Source organism: Rhinichthys klamathensis, unplaced genomic scaffold (assembly GCF_029890125.1).
Source record: "Rhinichthys klamathensis goyatoka isolate OS25496 unplaced genomic scaffold, OSU_Roscu_1.1 h1tg000296l_1, whole genome shotgun sequence".
In the NCBI taxonomy this organism is placed as follows: Eukaryota; Metazoa; Chordata; class Actinopteri; order Cypriniformes; family Leuciscidae; genus Rhinichthys; species Rhinichthys klamathensis.
In genome coordinates, this window is record NW_026606815.1 from 942,458 (window position 1) to 965,124 (window position 22,667).

General features: G+C 36.9%; 1 protein-coding gene across 2 annotated transcripts in view; it reads left to right on the forward strand.

The window, feature by feature from the left end:
- The window catches only part of arid3c (AT rich interactive domain 3C (BRIGHT-like)), a 93,026-nt gene that overhangs the window by 62,295 nt on the left and 8,064 nt on the right, over positions 1 to 22,667 (forward strand). For both annotated transcript variants that reach the window (XM_056270005.1, XM_056270006.1), the window contains 2 exons: positions 10,877 to 11,060; positions 15,490 to 15,728. In XM_056270005.1, the coding sequence (XP_056125980.1) occupies positions 10,877 to 11,060; positions 15,490 to 15,728 (423 nt within the window). The remainder of the gene's footprint in view (positions 1 to 10,876; positions 11,061 to 15,489; positions 15,729 to 22,667) is intronic.

Here is a 22,667-nt window from a genome sequence, read left to right on the forward strand (position 1 = left end):
AAAATACCTGACCTCAATTGGACTCGATTGTTATTTAATAACACACTGTGTCAATTGTGATAAAAGCTCCAGATGTTGCTGGACATCGCCATTTTTGATACTGTCGCAGAATGCGGTTGTGACTTCAGCTTCATACAGATATGTATTCAAGCAGATAATCTGCTGAATGAACGAAACATTTCAAGACTCACTCCTTGCTGTCAATCCCAAACAGCGACTATGAATGCAGCCATCATGGACAACAAGTATTACTGATAGATGCCTTTTAATTCTTTGCACTTAGTTGTTTTTAATCTTGTTTTTTTGTGTGGTTTTTTTTTAATAAAATGTTTGAATAAAACATTGAAATATTAATGGCAGAAGTTACGGTTATTATTTATTGTTAGGAGAAGTAAAGGATTAATCGACTGATCGGAAAATAATTTGATCGATCATCAAAATAATAGTTAGTTAGTATTATACACAGTAAATATTTTCTGAAGCTTTCCATACCAGTGAGTTCCCATACCAGTTTTTTGTAGTATACTTTGTTTATACATCATCATGCGTGGCCATTTTTGACTAGTCAAACTATCTTTGCAACAGATTTTCTTGTTTTAGCAGAACTCCACCTTGGTGGTTTGGTTTAATGTTTGAGGCAGTCACAGGATATCTGATGTATTTTTCCTGAGAGGCAACAGATGACAGAGAGTACTGAGTTGTCATTTAACTCTCATCTGTTTGAATTTGTGATGACAGGAATGCAGGCCAGGTTTTATCGCGGTTCATGCTGTTGTTATTGCGCCATGGGCTAATCCATCTGAGACAGCCAACGAGGAGTCACCCAGTCTAGTGATGCCATCACATAAAAATGCCTGAATGCAGCGAAGTGAAGCTCTTCCCGTCAGCTCAGGCATGAGATCAAATATACTGTAATTAAATCTGCCTCTGCTGCCTCTGTTCTTATGCTTGATGTATAAATCTGTATTGATCTGTATAGAACACCTAATGCACTCATCAAGGGTTTACTTACTTTTATACAGATTAGATCAAACATGTAAATGTTTAGCCTATACAATTTTGAATGCACCTGGGGTGTTTTAAACAAATATTCATTTAACTATCAGTTCATGTTTTCTGTGATTGACACTTTAATCTTAAAAAAAAAATCCTGCCCTATTGTTTTAGAATAAAGCTTTTTTTATGTTATGGATCTGCCTATTATAAATGAATCTTTGAGCACACAATCCAGGTTACCTGCTGTACTTGTTTTACTGTTGTGTTCTCAATCATGTCTCTATGGTGTTAAATGACCGAGTGGCTTTCATGGCTGTTTTATCACACTGACAGCATGAATAGAACGGGAACTCCCATTTAACATTCTCCATATTAAGTATTGTCACTCATTATGGTGATTTGTGAATGACAGTTGGAGCTGTTTGTTAACTGAGATGAGACCATTTTGTGACAGAGATTCACAATACATGTTCACTCAGTAGATGCTAATAGACCGGGGCGGTTCTAGGGTATCTGGGGCGGTTCTAGGGTATCTACACCTACCGTCTAAACATAGATGTTGCATGTGGATATACGTATGTTATTTTTGGCAATCAAAAAGTCAGTTACAGTAGTACTATGGGATATTTTGTCAGTGACTGTGGTTAAATTCCTCAGATCTGATTGTACACGTTGTTGTCCATTTTCCTTCGCTCGGGAGCTTCAAATTTCTGTGTGCTTCAACAGTGACAGGTGATAATTTGATAATCCTGAGTGTACTTTTTTGTACTAGAGCAAAATCGCTTGCTCCTGTGAAATTTTTAAATATGCATTGCTGCCCCCACTGACATGGGTGTTCATAGCAGCACATCGTTAGTGGTTTTTCTGGTTTGAAATTTGGTAGGGATCATATTACAAGCGACATACTGCATATTATAAATGACATTTCAAGACATATTTGGATTGAATAAGATTAATGGCATGTTGTAATTTGAGACGAAAACACAAACAGCTAATATCACATTACAGCTCTTATTAAAAGCTGCACTTGCTGAGAGTGTTTTCCTGACTTTCCTGAACTTTATTATAGCAGCTCTTTGACACGTTGACAACAGGTTTCCCTGGCGAATACTATCTGTATTACTGACATTCTGTAATCAGGCAGGTTTTGTTTTGATTAAGATTTTGCCTTTTACTTTAGGTTTTTTGTTCCAGCTGGGGGTTCACAAATCCCTAGGGGTTGATATTAGTATTGCAGGAAGTTGATTAGATGGTGATAGAAATGTCTTCATTTAAAAACATAAATATATACAATATATTTTATATATAAATAAAATATATATAAAAATGGACACTTATTTATTTTTATATACACTTAAACTATTTTTTTTTTTTCAAATAGTAACATTTGTAGACATGTATGTCTAAAATTCATTATATTTATTGATAGATTAGAATAACTAAAAATAAGTTTAGGTTTCAGCTGATAAAAAGGCTTTGAACCTCTACTTTAGGGCTTTCTCTTTTTGTCTGTGGCCATGGCCAGTGTAATGCTTTTGCCAACATTTAGTTATGCATTTTGGCTTCATGACTATTCAAATATTTGGTCAAATAATTTATGGTAACATTTAAATGTACTGCTTATTGTTATTATTTATTGTAATAATGTTTTATTAATTTTATTGCCATTTTTATTTTACTATTATCACTAAGGGTTTTCTCAACTTGAGGTTTTTTTGCAACTTGCTAGATGTTCTTAAGGGAACATCTGCATAAATTCATTTTGTTGTCGTCAGTTCTCTCTAAAATTTACATATTAACTGAATGTCTGTAAAGCGATCAATAGCCTGATTTTTTGTGTTTGACATGAGGAAGATGAATGGCAGGATGCAAACGATCCACCTGCCGTTATTTTGGTAGGTAAATTTTAGCAGTACATTATAATAGAGGAAAGGTCAATGATCAGTGATACCAAGTTCATATTTAGATCTTTGACAAGTGTTGGTTACTGTGCAATCTGAGCTTCAACCTAGCAAAGATTTCAGAACGCAAGTAGGACACGCATCTTAAATGTATTTTGACGTGCAGTGTGAATAATGTCATATTTGTTGACTGGCACAGAATGTTGTGCACATATCTATTCTAAAATGCAAGAATTTTGAGTTTTAACATTTATTAAAAACAGTTTCTGGTTCTAGCTAATCTTAAAGTGATAGTTCACCCCAAAATGAAAAATCATTTACCCTCATGTTGTTGTTCTATCGAACACAAAGAGATTTTTTTTTTTACCAATTATAAAGAAAGGGAAGAATTAGAGCTATCATGTTTAAGAAAATGTCATTTAAGTAGTTCAAATGACCCTGAAAAGTAATCCAAATTAGTCTATATTTTTAAGCTGTACAATAACTGTGTCTAAGGAACAGCCACAATTTAAATGAACAAAGTAATGGTTCAGAAAAACCAGTCTGAAATGAATACTTTTATACACCAAGGATGCATTCAATTGATTAAAAGTTATTTATAATGTTACAAAATATTTCTATTTTAAATAAATGCTTTTCTTTTTAACTTTATATTTTTCAAAGAATCCTGAAAGAAAAAAATGTCACAGTTTCCTCAAAAATATTACGCACCACAACATTGATAATAAAAAAAAAGACTTCTGAAGAATAATGTAAGATGGAAATAACGACTGCTGAAAATCCAGCTTTGCCATCATAAGTTTAAATTACATTCTGAAATATATTTAAATACAAAACATTTGAAATTGTAATAATATTTCACAATATTACTGTTTTTCCTATTAGAGAGAATTTTGGATAGTTGCAAATGCAAAATGTTTCCAAAGCAAAAGATTTCCCTCCCAGAAAGAAGTTCCACATCAGTTCAGTCACAGGATCAAGTAACAGCTTGACGATAGTAAGAAAATGAAAACTTTGGTTGAAATCTTCTCAGCTTCACTATGTGTCCGGAACACATTAAAAACCAATACACGAAAGGTTCTCCCCCGCTGTGAGTGAATTCGTGCCAGGACTGTTGTCCCCTGTAGGCCTGGCCTGAGACCAGAGGTCATTGGCCTTCCCAGTGTCCCCCGGACCTTGCCATCATCAATCATAACCTGTCAAATACGAATCGTTTGTCGCAAGCCCCTGTGTGTACTGAGATGGCCGTATCTTTTTTCACATCAAAATGGCTGCCTCTATTTCACAGCTCAACACAAACAGTCCTGTGTTTAACTCCGCTCATGGAAGAATGTAGATGATATTCCCTGCTCCCCCAGAGAGCTTTATATAGAGAGAAGTATTTATGACCAGCTGTTTAAGACCTGTAAATGAAACGTGTACTGCAAATTCTACCTCTGTCAAAATGGAGATATCATGTGATTCCAGAAGTTTTCAGAAACAGACTGTTGTTTTATGGTGCTGCTATGAAAACCCTCTTTGTTTGACACTAGCTCTACTATGGTTGTCTCATTATATGAAGAGAAATGAGATTTAAACAACTGATGTAAATCACTTAATTGTATCCTTTTCTTTTAAGTTGCCTTGATGGCTTCTAAAGAATAAATACATCCATCGTGGAAGAGACTTGGAGTGATGGGCTCATTTACGACCCCTGATCTTTAAGCAATAGGAACAATGCGAGTGTTATTGCCCATTGTAAACTGATAAATTCCCACTTTGATTCATGATTCCCACAGAGAGGCAACAATAAATTGATCACATCTTAGGGCAGCATCAGCACTTTCTTTTGAATAAATCAATATTTGACACTTTCATAATTACCTGAAATACTAATGAAGAGAATGAAAGGCCATCAGCGGCCTTGAAGAACAAGTCTTTTAGGGCCAATTGTTCTCGGCGCCCCCCGCAGTGTTGGTCTGGTTTTACACTTGACTCAACTTGATTCTATTGAACCCTGGTCCATTTGCGTTCATCTTACGTCATTACAAACAGCCATAATCTTCTACTTTGTTGCAACTAATAATGTAGATGTATTTCTTGCACCTTCTTTTAGTCAGCTTGATAGCAATGCCTAGAACACAGGGGAGGCTTTTTTATTTAAAAAAAAAAATGCACACTTATACTCCATTTTTAACCGAGGTATAAGATTGACATTTTTTTTATAATAAATTGGAAAGAATTTAGGAAAACCTTTAATTGGCCCCTTAGGCCCCTTTGCCTTTGTAGACAGTGACGGTGACGTGACGTGAAGTATGGTAACTCATACTCGTAATTTGTCCTCTGCATTTAACCCATCCAAGTTAGTGCACACACATTAGGAGCAGTGAGTAGTGAACCCACACACTGCAAACCGTGAAGTGTTTCTTAAATGTCACTTTGGATAAAAGCATCTGCCAAATGAATAAATGTAATGTAAAGCTACCTACTGTTCATGACAAACACATCATAGAGGACTTACTCAAGCTTGTTGGTCAGTGCAATTTGCCTGTTTTATACACATGGATAAAGATTTTTTTCTAGTGTTGTGTTTACAAATTAGCCCTTCATTTCATGCTTCGGAAGAGCATGCAATCGCAGACACGTTGTCCTTCCATTATCTGGCTGAAGTGAATGATGAAAACACAGACTGCTGATGAAGGCTGCCACATAGATGATTGGCCCCAACAACGGCTTATTCCCTTCAGCACATTTTCAATTAAACCTTTTTAGCCAGTGAGCAATTAACAGTAGGCAGCTATGTAAGCTCGGCAAAACGTGTTTCTCTGCACTCCATAATCACTCATTGTCATAATGATGCATGAGCAGATCAAATTGTTAGGGATGACAAAAGCTTGTACTGGCCTTTATTCACTGCATCTTATTCAGGGGACCAGAGGAGTTGAATACATCACCTCGGAAATCGAGCGCTCGTAAATCTTGTTTTAAAGACGCTTATCCAGGTTTAGATTCAGTCCAAAGGTAGCTTTTGTATAGTCAGGTTTTATTTATTGCTCCAGCCTCATTTCGTTTGGCCTTTTGTGCATGGGAATAAATAATTATTTGTGCATTATTGTGTTTTAACTTCGTACATATATACACATAGTAGTGGCCAAAAGTGTATCCAAAAGGGATACTTGTACAATATTTGCCTTTAATTACCCTACAAGGACCCTAAATTAAAGTGTTACCAAAAAATGCTTTCAGGAAATAAAGCGTGTGTGTGTGTGTGTGTGTGTGTGTGTGTGTGTGTGTGTGTGTGTGTGTGTGTGTGTGTGTGTGTGTGTGTGTGTGTGTGTGTGTGTGTGTGTGTGTGTGTGTGTGTGTGTGTGTGTGAATGTATATATACACTCACCTAAAGGATTATTAGGAACACCTGATCAATTTCTCATTAATGCAATTATCTAATCAACCAATCACATGGCAGTTGCTTCAATGCATTTAGGGGTGTGGTCCTGGTCAAGACAATCTCCTGAACTCCAAACTGAATGTCAGAATGGGAAAGAAAGGTAATTTAGGCAATTTTGAGCGTGGCATGGTTGTTGGTGCCAGACGGGCCGGTCTGAGTATTTCACAATCTGCTCAGTTACTGGGATTTTCACGCACAACCATTTCTAGGGTTTACAAAGAATGGTGTGAAAAGGGAAAAACATCCAGTATGCGGCAGTCCTGTGGGCGAAAATGCCTTGTTGATGCTAGAGGTCAGAGGAGAATGGGCCGACTGATTCAAGCTGATAGAAGAGCAACTTTGACTGAAATAACCACTCGTTACAACCAAGGTATGCAGCAAAGCATTTGTGAAGCCACAACACGCACAACCTTGAGGCGGATGGGCTACAACAGCAGAAGACCCCACCGGGTACCACTCATCTCCACCAGGAAAAAGAGGCTACAATTTGCAAGATCTCACCAAAATTGGACAGTTGAAGACTGGAAAAATGTTGCCTGGTCTGATGAGTCTCGATTTCTGTTGAGACATTCAGATGGTAGAGTCAGAATTTGGCGTAAACAGAATGAGAACATGGATCCATCATGCCTTGTTACCACTGTGCAGGCTGGTGGTGGTGGTGTAATGGTGTGGGGGATGTTTTCTTGGCACACTTTAGGCCCCTTAGTGCCAATTGGGCATCGTTTAAATGCCACGGCCTACCTGAGCATTGTTTCTGACCATGTCCATCCCTTTATGGCCACCATGTACCCATCCTCTGATGGCTACTTCCAGCAGGATAATGCACCATGTCACAAAGCTCGAATTATTTCAAATTGGTTTCTTGAACATGACAATGAGTTCACTGTACTAAAATGGCCCCCACAGTCACCAGATCTCAACCCAATAGAGCATCTTTGGGATGTGGTGGAACGGGAGCTCCGTGCCCTGGATGTGCATCCCACAAATCTCCATCAACTGCAAGATGTTATCCTATCAATATGGGCCAACATTTCTAAACAATGCTTTCAGCACCTTGTTGAATCAATGCCACGTAGAATTAAGGCAGTTCTGAAGGGGAAAGGGGGTCAAACACAGTATTAGTATGTGTTCCTAATAATCCTTTAGGTGAGTGTATACTAGAGATGCACTGATTTATCGTCTAATAATCGGTATCGGCCGTTAAAAGCAATTATTTTCACTATCAGCCATTAAAAACAGCCGATGATCAGGTAAACAGATCAGGGCCGATAATATCCTGTCAATCAAAAGGGGGTGGGAAAGCATGTCAGACTGCAACTCATACTTTGTGTGAAGAAAATGTATGTTGTGTTGAATTTAGGGCAAGTTAATAAGACAATAATGCATTAACAGTTAAAAAACAACAACAACATAAAAGTATGCTCTATTTGACCCGTAGTTCAAGCCAGGGTTGCCAGGTCCCCATTTTTTCCCTTGACCAAACATTATTTTTAGTACGGCTCCCATCAAATAATCGCAAAAGAGCTTTGTGCTTTGTTACTTGTGATAATAAACAAAGTCTCGGCTTTCAAATTCTGTCCATTTTATCACGGAATTCAATCAATAAATGGCGTTTTGACACTCAATGTGATGTATAAATGTGACCTAACGGATCGCTGTAGCCGCCTCAGTTCAAGCTGCAGCGCGAGTCATCTCTTCCACTTTAATACAAGTTATAGCATGAAAAAACTTGTTTTAACATCAAAAGATATGTTGATACAGTACAACTTACCGAAACGAAACATGTCTGATGTAATCGCTCAATCAGGGTTTCAACTGCGTAAAGACGCCAATAAAACAGCTTGTGAACAGTTAGTCATGTAACATTGTATTTACCTCAGGAAAGTTATCCAGTGTTCACAGTTTGTTAGTTAGCTATCAAAAACACTAGAGAGGAGCTTATTTGCTGTTATTTATATATTTATATATATATGTATGTTTGAATAAATTTGCCATGAAGACAAGTGTTTATGAAAACATAACAAGTGTTTATACAAACATTTCAGGTTTTGAGTGTAATTAATATTTCTGAAAATATAAACCAGTTGAATATAATAGCTCTGTTATAGATTATAATAGTATAGTATAGTAACTAATATTATAGTAATGTACCAAATGAAAAGGTTCCCTGTCGAGTTAAGTCAAGTCACCTTCATTTATATTGCGCTTCTAACAATACAGATTGTTTCAAAGCAGCTTTACAGTGATAATAGAAAATTAATGGAACAGAGATTTTGGTTTTACAGTAGCTCTAAAAAACTAAAACCAGAAAAACTTGTAATGCGTTTTGGCCGTTCATTTGCATGACAACGGTGTTTGGTGGCTCGATAACGCAAACTGCCACTGTTACTGCATTAGTTTGGAGAGATTGTTTTACCTTAAATAAATCAAACTATCAGTATCAGCAGATATCATTCTGAATATTCGGCTATCAGTATCAGTGGAGAAATTTTGTATCAGCACATCTATAATATATATATATCAGTTGTTAATACAGGTATTTCATTGGTTCTCCCTTGTTTCATTCATCTGGGTATTATGCAAACTTTTTGCATGTCTACCTAAATTCATTCCAAAGCCAAGATTCATTCGTCAACTTTGATTCAAGTTTAGAATTTTTCAAAGGATTTCAGTTGGATTAAGGAATGCCTTCGCTGCCCACCATCATTGTGTGTGGGGGGGGTGTTTGTGATGGTTATTGTGTTAGAAATCACATGTTCAATCTCCAAACAGATCCTCCATACCCGCCTTGCAGTGCGAGATGAAACTGGAGGTTCCTTACAATTGCACATCTCATCCCAGACTTTGGAAGTTAATTTAAAAATTAGAAATTTAATTTTTAAAATGGCTCACTAGTCTTCTTTGACTGGCCCAGTGCTCTACATTATGCATTTTACCTGTCTCACGGTGCTTTGCGATAATTCTGCAGGCATTCAAACCCAGCAAATGAGCAATAGCTTATCTAATGTCAATTGACCAGATTTAGAGTTGCAGAGGACAGCTCCTTCCTTTTGGCCATTTTCACTAAAACCCACAAAATAATGTCTAATGATATAGTGAGAGCCAGCCACAGTGATTGATTGAATTATAGGGAGGAAATAATGAGTATAAACTTTGAATCTCATTTTAGCAAAAAAAAAAAAATGTCTGCACAATTCTGCATGTTTCATTGTGTTATCACAAATGAAACAATTGAAAGCACAGAGTGTACATTAGTTTTACACTCTTTGCACAACTATGCAATAAGCTTAAAAAAGCTTTAATACATTTTAATATGTTTGAATAAAGGCAAATGACATAAATTTTAGCCACTACTGTGTATATTCATGCGCTCAAAATGTCACTTGCAACAGATAAAGGGATATAGTGGATATAGATAAAGTGTTCTGTGCCAATATTAATATTATTTCAATTAATTATTATTTTATGTCATATTCTATTAATATTATTTTTTCTGTACAATAAAAATGTTGGTATTGTGTTGGATTATCATTAGAAGGATACTGCTCTAAACAATTATTTATTTATTTATTTTTTCAAATCAAGACCCTTGATACTTACTTTTACTTCAGTGACTTGTGTGGTCAGTTTGAGGAGAAGTTAGAAACATCAATCGATTGTTTTAGACATTTGTGCTACTTTAGATCTAATGCCAGCATTGTCTCAGAGAGAAGGCAGATAAATCTTTAGTTTTAATAGTGTCTCTTAGTTCACATGCCAGAGAGGCAAAATGAAGCCGTAATTACAAGTCTTAATTGATGTGTTTTTACCTTGATAGACCATAGCTCTGCTCTCCTTGCTCTTTTCAGACTGTGGCTTGGCTAGCTGTTGTTTGCTCTATATTTCTCTGCGTATTGATTGCTATTATGGCAAATCCAATGGGCACAATAGAACTCTATCAGCAAAATACAGGTTAATTATCTTGAGGTCAGGCGGTCTCAGATGCACACAAAGGGCTTATCCTCTTCACACATTACAACCTAACATTAAATCGTGAGCATAAATTATCACCAAGGTTTTTTTTTTTCATTCAGCAAATGAACTGGCAATTGGAAGGAGAGCAGTGTTTAAGCATCGACATCTGAGAGTTTAGATGTTTGGCAACTTTTGTTCTTTTTTTTAAGAGCCATTTGCTCTTTATTGTCAAAATGATTATCTCCAACTACTATTCAGGTCTTTATGGTACTTATTAGATCATGGTAAATGATTTTTCTGTTGATTATACGGTGTGAAATAATTTTTACTAATTGAGATTTGACTCTTATTATAAACACACATGTTCTACTAATAAGAAGCCATGGAAGCCAGAATCTTTCTTTTCACTGGTGGTGAAACAGTGCAGACCTTTGACTGAAGGCAAAAAGTGATATTTTTGCTAAGTGGAGTGGGGAGCTGTCGGACGTTTTACTTATGCCTGACTGATTGGCCTTATAAGCGGCCGAGAGGCTCGTCAATGAGCTTGAGTTAATGGCATTGATTGTGGATATTGTGCTTTTTTCCCCGGCTCCTGCAGGGACTCCAGTGAATCGGATTCCTATCATGGCCAAGCAGGTGTTGGATCTCTACACTCTCTACAAGCTTGTCACCGAAAAAGGCGGCTTAGTGGAAGTCATCAATAAGAAAATATGGCGCGAGATTACCAAAGGCCTGAACCTTCCTACCTCCATCACCAGCGCGGCTTTCACCCTCCGAACACAGTGAGTGAGATAACTTCAGACGAGAACAACTTGTTGATAACTGCCAGTTGATTCTTGTCTATCTTATCCAATTTAATTATCTGCTTTTAAAATAGAGAGAGTGAAGACAGTGTATTTTACAGTGTTTGGTAAAAGTAAGAAAGAGGTTTTTACAAAGATAGGCTACATTTGTTCAGCAAAATTGAGATCCATCAAGCAAACAATAATGCTGTGTAAGCATTGCTTTAATATAGACTAGGGCTCGCTATTTAACTTCAAATGCGGCATTCATAGTGGACGAATAAAACAACACAGTGGCCAAAGACATTTTCCATGTTTAAAAATATGTCAGAGATCGAAGTCAAGAATGCATCCTGTGTGAACAACCCACACCCCTGTGTGAAGAAGACACATTGACACACTTGATTGCAAAATGGATTGCTGTAGACAATATATTGACTTCTAAACCTGCTTTTTGTTTATCCAATGGTTTCCTCATCTAACACAATATATAACACAAATGTATTTAAATTATATTCATTTTGGGGAGTTTCTTGATATATTGATGCACACTACCATTCAAAAATGTAAGATTTATTAATGCTTCTGAAAGAAGTATCTTATAAGCCTGCATTTATTTGAATATAGTAAAGTTATTATGCTGCTTAATATTTTTGTGGGAAAACGTAACACTTTTTTCAGATTTAAAAAAAGAAGAAAAAAAGAACAGCATCACACATGTATCCTTGTTAAATAAAAGTATTAATTTCTTCTTTAAAATATCTTACTGATCCCAAACTTTTGAATAGTAGTCTATACGAGTATTGTATTTAATTTGATTAAACACCAATAAAGAGAATTCAACTTTTCCCAAAGTTAACATTTGAATTAATTTTACTTTTGACTCAATTTACACTTTATGAAACATCATGTTGTTGTATGCGTGTAGGAAATATAGTACTAGTTCTGTTACTACTTTCTATGTAAATCCATGACCTGCTTGACGAACACATGAACTTGTTTGTGCATGTCCACTCTCAGCACTGTAATTTAACACAAATACATTACTCTCAATGACATCCAGTAGACCTGTAGAAGACACAATGACAATCATTATAGGCCCTTTTCACATGACGTCACACAACTTCCGTTCTGACTCAAAGCAGTGTATGTTTACTTCCGCCGGCATAGTGGAACGTGCTACCAAAGAGTATTTGACGCGATGGAGTTTACACAGTCCCTTCAACACCTGCCAAAAATACATCTAGATGATGTACAGCGACTTGCAGACAAATTTTCCCTTACAACCACTGATCTATATAATGACATTCTATATAGATCAGTGCTTACAACACGTTCCAAGCTTGACAAAGGATATAAATTCTTCATTGAGCAGTACTTGTTTGCGTTAGTGTCTTACCTTTACCCCAGTCATTCCAGGGGAATCTAGATGGCGTTGCTCCTTTCTTAATCCTGGTTCGTCCACTGGTTGATGTACATATATCCTCTGGGGTAAAGTGCTGACTACACACGTAAGTGCTCCCACGGAGGATTTTAAAACTCGGGCCCTCGTCTCTTTTGATCGCCCTAACCCAACGTGCACGTATTTCAGCGTCCACTGGAAAATCGTGGAAACTTAAATAAGGAAATGTATGTTTGTTGTTTGAACAACAAGGAACACTACAATAGCATCTACAAGATGACTGTGCCATGCTTATTGGATGGGAAACTGTTATGGACACAGGAATGAAATGAATGATAAATCACATCAGCATATGGAAATGGTTTGACATTGTGCTAGCTTTGATAAAAATTTAACACTTGTTAGTAAACTTCTGGCAATACACGGGCTGACCGTGATTAACAGTTATCTTGGTGTCACACGCAATAAGTTACTGGAAATGATCATTAACGTCATCAAAGTAATCTAAATATAAGAACCAATAATGCTACATACATAAACATTATTATTATTTTAATTTTAACTTTCGTGTTGTTGGTGATCACCTTATGCGTTTTCCTGAAGTAACTTTAACCAGCGCGCGCAAGTTAAAACGGAAGTATGTTTACACTGCTTTGCGGAAAAGCGGAAGTTATCTGACGTCATTGTGAAAAGGGCCTATTCAGTTGATCATGAGCCTATTTAAAAAATGCTCTATGTATTGTAGACAGTTGAACAAACATCTCTCATCTAGGTCATGTAAATAGAGGAATGCAGGAAATCTAGATTTCACAGCACTGTTGAGAGCAAGAATGTGCACTCACTACATTATGGTGTAGTGTTCCCCCCTCCTTTATTTTCAAAAATGTAAATGACAGTAAATATATTCATTAAATATATAATAGGGTGATTGATTATTAAAACAATAGATATACTGTTCGAAATACAGACAAAAGTTTTGTGTTTCTGTCAGCTGTTAGTGGAACATAAAGTTAATGTGATGAACTACACATTTGGTTACTCTGCTATTACACCTGTGTGTAACACTTACAGATGAACATAAAAATAAATGAGGACAGAGTTATATGAGATTGCTTAGAACTCATGATTAAATAAATGTTAAAAACACTGTATATTTCACTACTCGGCGGCAGCACAAAAACCTGCATCTTACCTTTTGATACTCAAATGTTGTTTGGTGCTTAGGAGTAATGCAGATGAATTCTTTATTCAAGACCTCTATATTTTTCAATGATATCTGGTTGAACATGCATAAGTGTAAGATGGGTTCTGTTCTGTAACTATAACCTGCCAATACCGATTTTTGCCGATTCCGATTTTATTTTATTTTAAAACTATAATTGACAGTATATACAAACAAAAGTCTACTTTTTGTCAATGTAAAAAAAATTTTTTTTTTTAAAACAAGTAAAAACACAGTAATGAAAAAGAAAACAACAGCACAAATAAATGCAATAGAGTTAAAAGAGATATGAAAGAAACACTGCTTTAAGTTTTTTAAGTGGGTGTACAGTATATTCAGGTAAGATATACAGACGTTACAAGTAATCAAATGTAAAATAACACTGGTTAGTTTTCATTGTCAAAATTAAATACAGATTAATGCTTACAGTTAGTTACACAAGATATTCAGTCAAGAGCAGAGAGTGATTTTCTTTGTCCTTTGCTCTTTTATTAAAGGTTCTCTAAGCGATCCTGGGTGACGTCACTTCTTGTTGACGTTCGAACTATTGTCAAACAAAACGGAGGCTAGCTAGACCCTCCCTCCTCCTCATCCGCACACTAACCCCCCAAACCACACCCCCAAACCCTTCTTGTCGGTCATTGGCTGGAACAGTTTGTTATGTTTTGGGGAGCGGGTCGCTGCAGTTTGTTTTTGGTGCTGTTTGTGAAGCATGGGCTGTCTACAGAGATCGCGTTTCTTTACAGTGTGTTCAGGGGACAGGCAGCCAGCGGATAGTGAGGAGATGTTTGCTGTATGTGACAAAAAATGTTTTGGCCTAAAAAACACATGACATCGCTTAGAGCACCTTTAACATGACAGACAACAGCAGGAATATTAGGCTGCTGTCACTTTAAGAGTTTTTGCACGGATCCAATTTACTGTTACACAACATGCGTTATCTTTCTCAACTAATTATGTTTCAAAACTGACTTTGTTTAACTGAGTACTTCCCAAAATGGGCATTTTGGCATAATTTTGTGTGTATTTGACCATTAATCGCAGTACGCCACTCATTTTGGTACTTGGGGTACTAACAATTTGGTACTAACAAACTGCTTGAGACTGAGATACTTGTATAGATCAGTGGTGCGCGCTCTTTGGTGTGAGCGCGAAACCTGCAGGAATTTGTCAAATTATGCGTAATACAAGCACTATTTAATCGGAGCAAGTGAGTGAGAGGAGATGTGTGTGTATGTCACTTTGCCGTCGGAGAGAAGAGAGCGAGAATGCGCAGCTGACGTTATTGCCTGTGCCGCTGGCAACAAAATGGCTCAGAATCGTTAAGACATGAGACTGACCGGCCGTTCACCAGTCCAGGCCAATCGTGGAAAAACGTCTGATTCCGGTCCCTGGTCGGTCGATCGGTGCATCTTATACAATGACGTTCATATCTTTTTCAATGTGACTTTAGCGTCCAAACACTTTTTATTAGAGGTGGGAATTTTTAGGCATCTCGCGATCCTATTCCAAAATGATTATTGATCTACATTTTTCTATTATTATTAGTATACCGACTTTAAATCTTAAATGTATTTGTCCACGATTACCCTTGTAATTCAACCTTTTCGACACATAGACACATTCACATAGTGCCATCGCGCATCTGCGGTTAAATTCTCTGAATCGATTAAGAGAAAATCGCAATGCATCGGAGAATAAATTTTTTGTTTCTCCCACCCCTACTGTTTATTAGCTGTAGTGTCATTGTGATTAGGTTGTACATCACAGAACATGTTTCATGTTCTGTCTTTTGTTCTCTACAGGTATATGAAGTACCTCTATCCTTATGAATGTGAAAAGCGGGGACTGAGCTCTCCCGGGGAGCTTCAGGCAGCTATCGACAGCAATCGTCGGGAAGGGCGGAGACAGAGTTATGGCTCCACCCTCTTCAACTACTCCCCTGTGGGCACCCCCACACTGCTGTCTTCCCCCAAACTCCAGATGCCCCACATCAGCATGTCCAACGGCGGGCACATGACTCAGACCTCTGTTATCAAGAATGGTATGTGTTTGTGTTTGTGCTTGTATTTCCGTTACTACTTAAAAGTTTTTTTCTGTTAAAATACTTTAATATTAAGATGAAATTGTATGTATTTTTAACAATACAGCTGAACATACATTATTTTCCTCCTTTGCACAATAATTATTTGCTGTGTCAATAAAATAATATAGACCACGGAGAAATAAATAAAATAATAAAAGTAATTAATAAAAATAAAAATTAATTGATGTATAATCTAACCATTATAAACCAACTAAAAGTAATAGTATTATATTAATTGTTGATTTTTGAAAAGAAAGAGAAAGAAAAATGGTATTCCTCATCAGGAAATTGAATGTTATTGCAGACCATCTAAATTACAACCTAGATCCTCCAAAGGAGATGTCATCTCTCTTACACAATAACAGTGCCACTTCTTACTCACGCTTATTCCACGCTGTGGCCTGAATGGTCATCAGAGCAGACAGGAAACAGCTTGCAGGACTTCCTCTTGCCCAATCTTCCAGTTTCCGCATCACACCAGCAGGAGCAATGAAACACAAAGAGACATGGGCTACTTCATGATTCAGTAATGTGCCCATATGGAAAAGGACAAGTCACGCAACTCTTTAAGGATCAAAGACCCTTACAAATCTGATAGTAATAGTGTTTACAAAGCAGCTTTAAATAGATCTCAGTGCTTACTGCATGACTTGAGTCATACTCATACTTCCCTATCGGGATGTTATTTCTAAATCTTAATGTGTAGAATAAAAAGCTCTATTCAAATTGAGCAACTTCCTTTCCATTTGCAAAACCATTTTACAAAAAAAAAAAATTATATAATCAGTTTTAAAGTATAAGGTTTATAGTATCAAAATGAATGTCAGATAACCCTTTAGAACCTGAAGCTAAAATAGGTGTTTTTCACCGTGTGGTGAGTTTGTAAATAGAATTTGAATAGACAAAAATAAAAAAAACGCAAAATTAATTTACTGATTTTTATTTATAAAATCTGAAAAATCACAAACAACAGAAACTAACACTTTAAAGTTGAAAAATGAACTATAATACATATATACAAGTCTTTTTTGTGACACATACATATGCACGCACACATACACATGCACACACCACATGCAAAGATGCGTGAAAGAGTAACAGCCATCCGCCTCCCAAGTTTAATCAAAAATCATCCCAATCGCCTCTTCTGCTGTCTACCACTTCATTCACCATGTTTTTGTTTGTTTCTTTTATTATTTTATGCAATCCACAACACTCTAACCTGCCGCGCTTCGTATCTCTCTGTTCAAATCCTTCCTTCCCGCTCTGCCAGAAAGCTGCTATCATTTGCGCCGAAAAGCTCACGTTGTCTACTGTCAGGGGCAATTTGAATTGTTTTGATAGTGCAAACAGTTGAAGAGTTACGGTAAAATGAATACAGCTTGCTGGTATGTGTCGGCAACGACAAAGCCAGTTTAAAAGGGTTAAATAAAATAAAAAATAATAAAATACACTACCATAAAAAAAAAAAAAAAAAAGTTGGGGTCAGTAAGATTTGGGGGTGTAACGATATTCAAACCGAACTGAAAAAACGCGATACACCACCCACGGTACGTATGGCGATACTCTCATGGTGTACCAAACGCGCCCCGCCCCCTGCTGCCCCGCCCAGCCCTGGCCCATTGTTGAGGTTGACCTCACTTAACCCTTATCACAAAACTAATTTTTCTTCCTTGACATTTGATTAAATAGTAATTAGGGGTGTAACAGTACATGTATTTGTAAATACATGCGATACATTTGCGAATTTTCGTGTCTTATGTGTACAAGACGAATACAGCGTTGTAGCCGAACCACCATTAACCGCCAATAATCGCAATGAGCTCCACATTTTGTTACTTTCGATAAGAAACTAAGTGTCATTTTTCAAATTATGTCCATTTTATCACGAAATTCAAACCAAAAAATGCTGTTTTGACGCTCTTTAATGTGGCGTGACACATCACTATATAGGCGCCTCAGTTTAAGCAGCAGTGAACAGGATCATCTCTCATATTCCTAATAAACATGAATGAAAATCTGAAGGTATGTTGAAAGATACAGTACAACATACTGAAACGTATTATATCTTGTGTAATCGCTCAATCAGTGTCTCAACTGCGGAAAGACAGTAAAACAGCTTGTAAACAATATCCAATGTAGCATTACATTTACCTCAGGCAAGTGTCAACAGCTTGTTAGTCAGCTAGAGAAATTAAATCTTTCGCTAAATATATGCACTATATTAGCCTATATAATCATTATATTATTTTACTTAACCTGTTAGTGGTGTCTTGATTATTTAATGTATGTTTAAAACATCTGTCATGAAAATGACAGCCAGTGTGTAAATTATTATATTTCAACAACAAATTGGAGTAAAAACATATAATTAAATGTAGAAGTTAATGCAAAAACTGCCTTATGTGCAGTTTACATGTTTGCTTACAATTTGTTGTTATTTGAGTGTTGATTATATATCTAAAAATAAATAGCAACTGAATTTAAACTAAAAGTTTGGGCTCTGTTGTTAACCTTTAATATTGTAGTAATGTGCAATTAATGGCTCCCTATATAGTTTACAGCATTAGCAAATATCTTTTTTTTTTATCCTTAAGAAACTTTTAATTATAACTGAATTCATTTAAAGACAGAGACACAATTTGTTCAGTAAATCACTGTTAATAAAAAAAAAGCAATTTTATGTTTAGTTTTGTTGTACCGAACCGTGACGTGAAAACCGAGGTACGTACCGAACTATCAGTTTTGTGTAGCCCATAATAAGATTTATGCTTTTATACAGCAAGGACAAATTAAATTGATCGAAAGTGACAGTAAAGACATATACATATTTTGATAACACTTTACTTGAAGGGGTGTGCATAAGACTGACATGACACCTTACATGCCACATGACAGCCAATGTCAAAACCAACTACCTGACAGTTTAAGGTAATGTTAACCCATAAAGCTAAGTGATTTCTTAAGTTTGATAATTAATCTGCTATGTCGTGTTTATGACATATTTATGACAGGTTGTGTTGTCTTAGTAATGTCAAGTTGTCATGACAAAGACACTGATAGGTTATGATGTATTGGTTTATGTCAAGGTGTCATAACAAAGACATCTCAAACAATGACATATTTGCATAATTTGAATAAAAATGTCATAATTGAACGAATGACACTTAATGACAGTTGTCGTAAACATGCATAAAACCTCCTTCATATTCATGACGTGTCATGTCATGATTATGAAGGTGTCATGTTAGTCTTATGCACACCCCTTCAACTTGAATTTCCCTCGGGATAAATAAAGTATATATCTATTTATCTATCTATAAAGTGTTACCCATATTGTTTTATCATTTTAAAAAAAGATTTCTGTTTTAAATAAATGCTGTTCTTTTAAACTTTCTATTCAACAAATCCTGAAAAAAATACATCCACAAAATAAGCAGGACAACTTTTTTTAACATTAATAAATTTATATATATATTTTTTTATATATATATATATTAGGGGTGGAACGGTACATGTATTCGTATTGAACCGAAACGGTACGGGCGTCACGGTTCGGTGCACGAATTTGCACGGAGAATACACGGTACGAATAAAAAAAAAAAACTCTTAAATGGCGATAAATTTCGCTCTATTCGCTTTTGGTGTGACTGTGAACGCAGCAATGAACAGGCTGCGATCAAGATTGCAATGCTGGAGTGTGTGTGTGTGTGTGTGTGTGTGTGTGTGTGTGTGAGAGAGAGAGAGAGAGAGAGAGAGAGAGAGAGAGAGAGAGAGAGAGAGAGAGAGAGAGAGAGGGGCGCGATGAACAGTGTGTGTGTGTGCGAGAGAGAGAGAGAGAAAGGCGCGGGCGCGAATCGCGCGATCGAACAGTGTGTGTGTGTGTGTCAGAGGCACGGGCGATGAACAGTGGAAACATAAAAACATACTCCGTCATTTTTTTCCTACAGGACATCATTAAAACTGCAAATTGTTTACTTATATTTGTGTACACTCGCAATAAAACACAACTGTGCTTTTGTCACACTCTAAACTCTTGTCAAACTGTAACCTACAACTGTTAACAAAAATTTTTAATGGTAGTATTATTTTATACGGAAATCAATTATTTATAATTCAGATGAGAATAAAGTTAGGGTTAATTAAAATGAAGGAAAACAAATATATTGATCTGAAATAGCAAATTAATTTTAAATTCATTCAGGTACAATTACCAAACATATCTCAAGGTCTTTTTGTCTTTTTAATCATTTAATTAATAAACTAATTATATAAAACTACTGTCAGTGCACTACAAATAAACTGGTTCTATGCCTTTATTAATAAAACTTATTTAAAAAATACAAGGCTTAAGACCTTTATAAAAAAGCCTTCTGCATTTTTGTTTTGCTTTTCCCTCCATTGTACCGAAATCGTACCGAACCGTGATGTCTGAACCGAGGTATGAACCGAACCCTGACTTCTGTGTACCGTTCCACCCCTAATATATATATATATATTATGATTTTTTATGATTTTTTTTTTATGATTTCTGAAGGATCATGTGACACTGACTAGAGTAATTGAAAATTCAACTTTGCCATCATTGGAGTAAATTTCATTTTAATAGAAAAGTTTTTATTCTAGTAACATTTCACAATATTACCATGATTTAAAGATTGTGTTGCATTGCTGTTGCATTGTTTTCTCAACTGTTATACTTTTTATGTAAGTGTTTGGTCTAACTTCTTTGATAGTGAAAAGTCAGCTCATATTTACATTAGCTCAAAGTAGCAGTCGATTTAAATGAAATAAATGTGTAACAGCAGCCTGGCAAAATTATCCATCACAAAAGTGAGGCTATTTAAAGATATATGGTAAACTACGGGTAAATGGCACACTACTTAAATACTGACCTATAGGCACAGGTATAAGTATTGTAGGCAGTAATGCCTTAGCAGGCTAACATCTACCTGTGAAATAATGGTAAGTGTTTCAAGGAGGTGCTACTTTCCCCAAGATTTACAGTGGGGGAAATAATTATTTGATCCCCTGCTGATTTTGTAAGTTCGCCCACTTACAAAGAAATGAAGGGTCTATCATTTTTATGGTAGGTTTATTTTATCAGATAGAGACAGAATATCAACCAAAAAATCCAGAAAAACACATTATACAAAGGTTGTAAATTGATTAGCATTTGAACGAGTGAAATAAGTAATTGATCCCTAAGCAAAACATGCCTTAGTACTTGGTGGAAAAACATTTGTTGGCAAGCACAGAGGTAAGACGTTTCTTGTAATTGGTCACCAGGTTTGCACACATCTCGGGAGGGATTTTGGTCCACTCCTCTTTACAGATACTCTCAAAATCCTTCAGGTTTCTTTGTCGCTTGGCAACTCAATGTTTCAGCTCCCTCCACAGATTTCCTATAGGATTACGGTCTGGAGACTGGCTAGGCCACTCCAAGACCTTAATGTGCTTCTTCTTGAGCCACTCCTTTGTTGCCTTGGCGCGGTATGTTTTGGGTCATTGTCATGCTGGAAGACCCATCCACGACCCATCTTCAGTGTTCTGGCTGAAGAAAGGAGGTTCTCGTCCAAGATTTGATGGTAAATTGGCCCCGTCCATCGGCCCCTCAATACAGTTAAGTCGTCCTGTACCCTTAGCAGAGAAACAGCCCCAGAGCATAATGTTTCCACCTCCGTGCTTGACTGTAGGGATGGTGTTCTTGGGGTCATTTTTAGCATTTCTCTTCCTCTAAACACGGCGAGTTGAGTTGATGCCAAAGAGCTCAATTTTGGTCTCATCTGACCACAGCACTTCCTCCCAAGCCTTCTCTGAATCGTTAGATGTTTATTGGCAAACTTCATACGGGCTTCTACATGTGCCTTCTTGAGCAGGAGGTCCTTGCGAGTGCTGCAAGATTTCAATCCATTGCGGTGTAGTGTGTTACCAATGGTTTGCTCGGTGACTGTGGTCCCAACTGCCTTGAGATCATTAACAAGCTCCTCCCGTGTAGTTCTGTGCTGATCCCTCACCTTTCTCATGATCATCTTAACCCCACGAGGCACGATCTTGCATGGAGCTACAAACCGAGGGCGATTGCCTTTTCATTGCTATTTCTGAATAATCACACCAACAAAAGTCTCCTTCTCACCAAGCTTCTTGCTGATGGTCTTGTTGCCCATTCCAGCCTTGTGCAGGTCTACAATCTGGTCCCTGACATTTGACAGCTCTTTGGTGTTGCCCATGGTGGTGGAGAGGTTGGAATGGAAGATACAGATTCTGTGGACCGGTGTCCTCTGAGATTAGGACATCAGGAGTACTTTCTTTAAAGCTGCTGTCGGCAAATTTTTTTTATCATATTCAGTGAAGTCGACACTATAATCCAACAGAACAACATAAATAAAGTGGTTTTAGAAAAAAACCTGAGCTTCTAACTCCACCTGGAGCGTGTTATTTGTTTTGCAAAAATCCACAGCTCCCGGATCATCATGTCCAATCAGCGCAGGGGGGTGTGAGATCTGACTGTCAATCACAGATCGAGCACACGCCACCCCTCACGCACTTTACAATCACATGCACACGCCTGAAGTTCGCGCAGTAACGAAGAGTGATGGCGGATGTATCTCGCTTTCAAAACACTAACAAATCAAGTAAGCTCATTTAGAGTATAAATGACATTAGCAATTGCAATCTATCGGTAGATTAGCCAGGGCAGCATACCTCCAAATACTCCATGGTGTTGATGGATGCTGATTAGACGGGCGTGTTCACAGATAACCTGGTGCACACGCACTGACGAGCACGAACTCTGTGGGAGGGTATCCGTTGATAGTGGGGGAGGGGCATGAGAGTTGTAAACATTCAAAATTTTGCCTAAGTCCACTCAATCTGCCAGACTTGCCGACTTCAGCT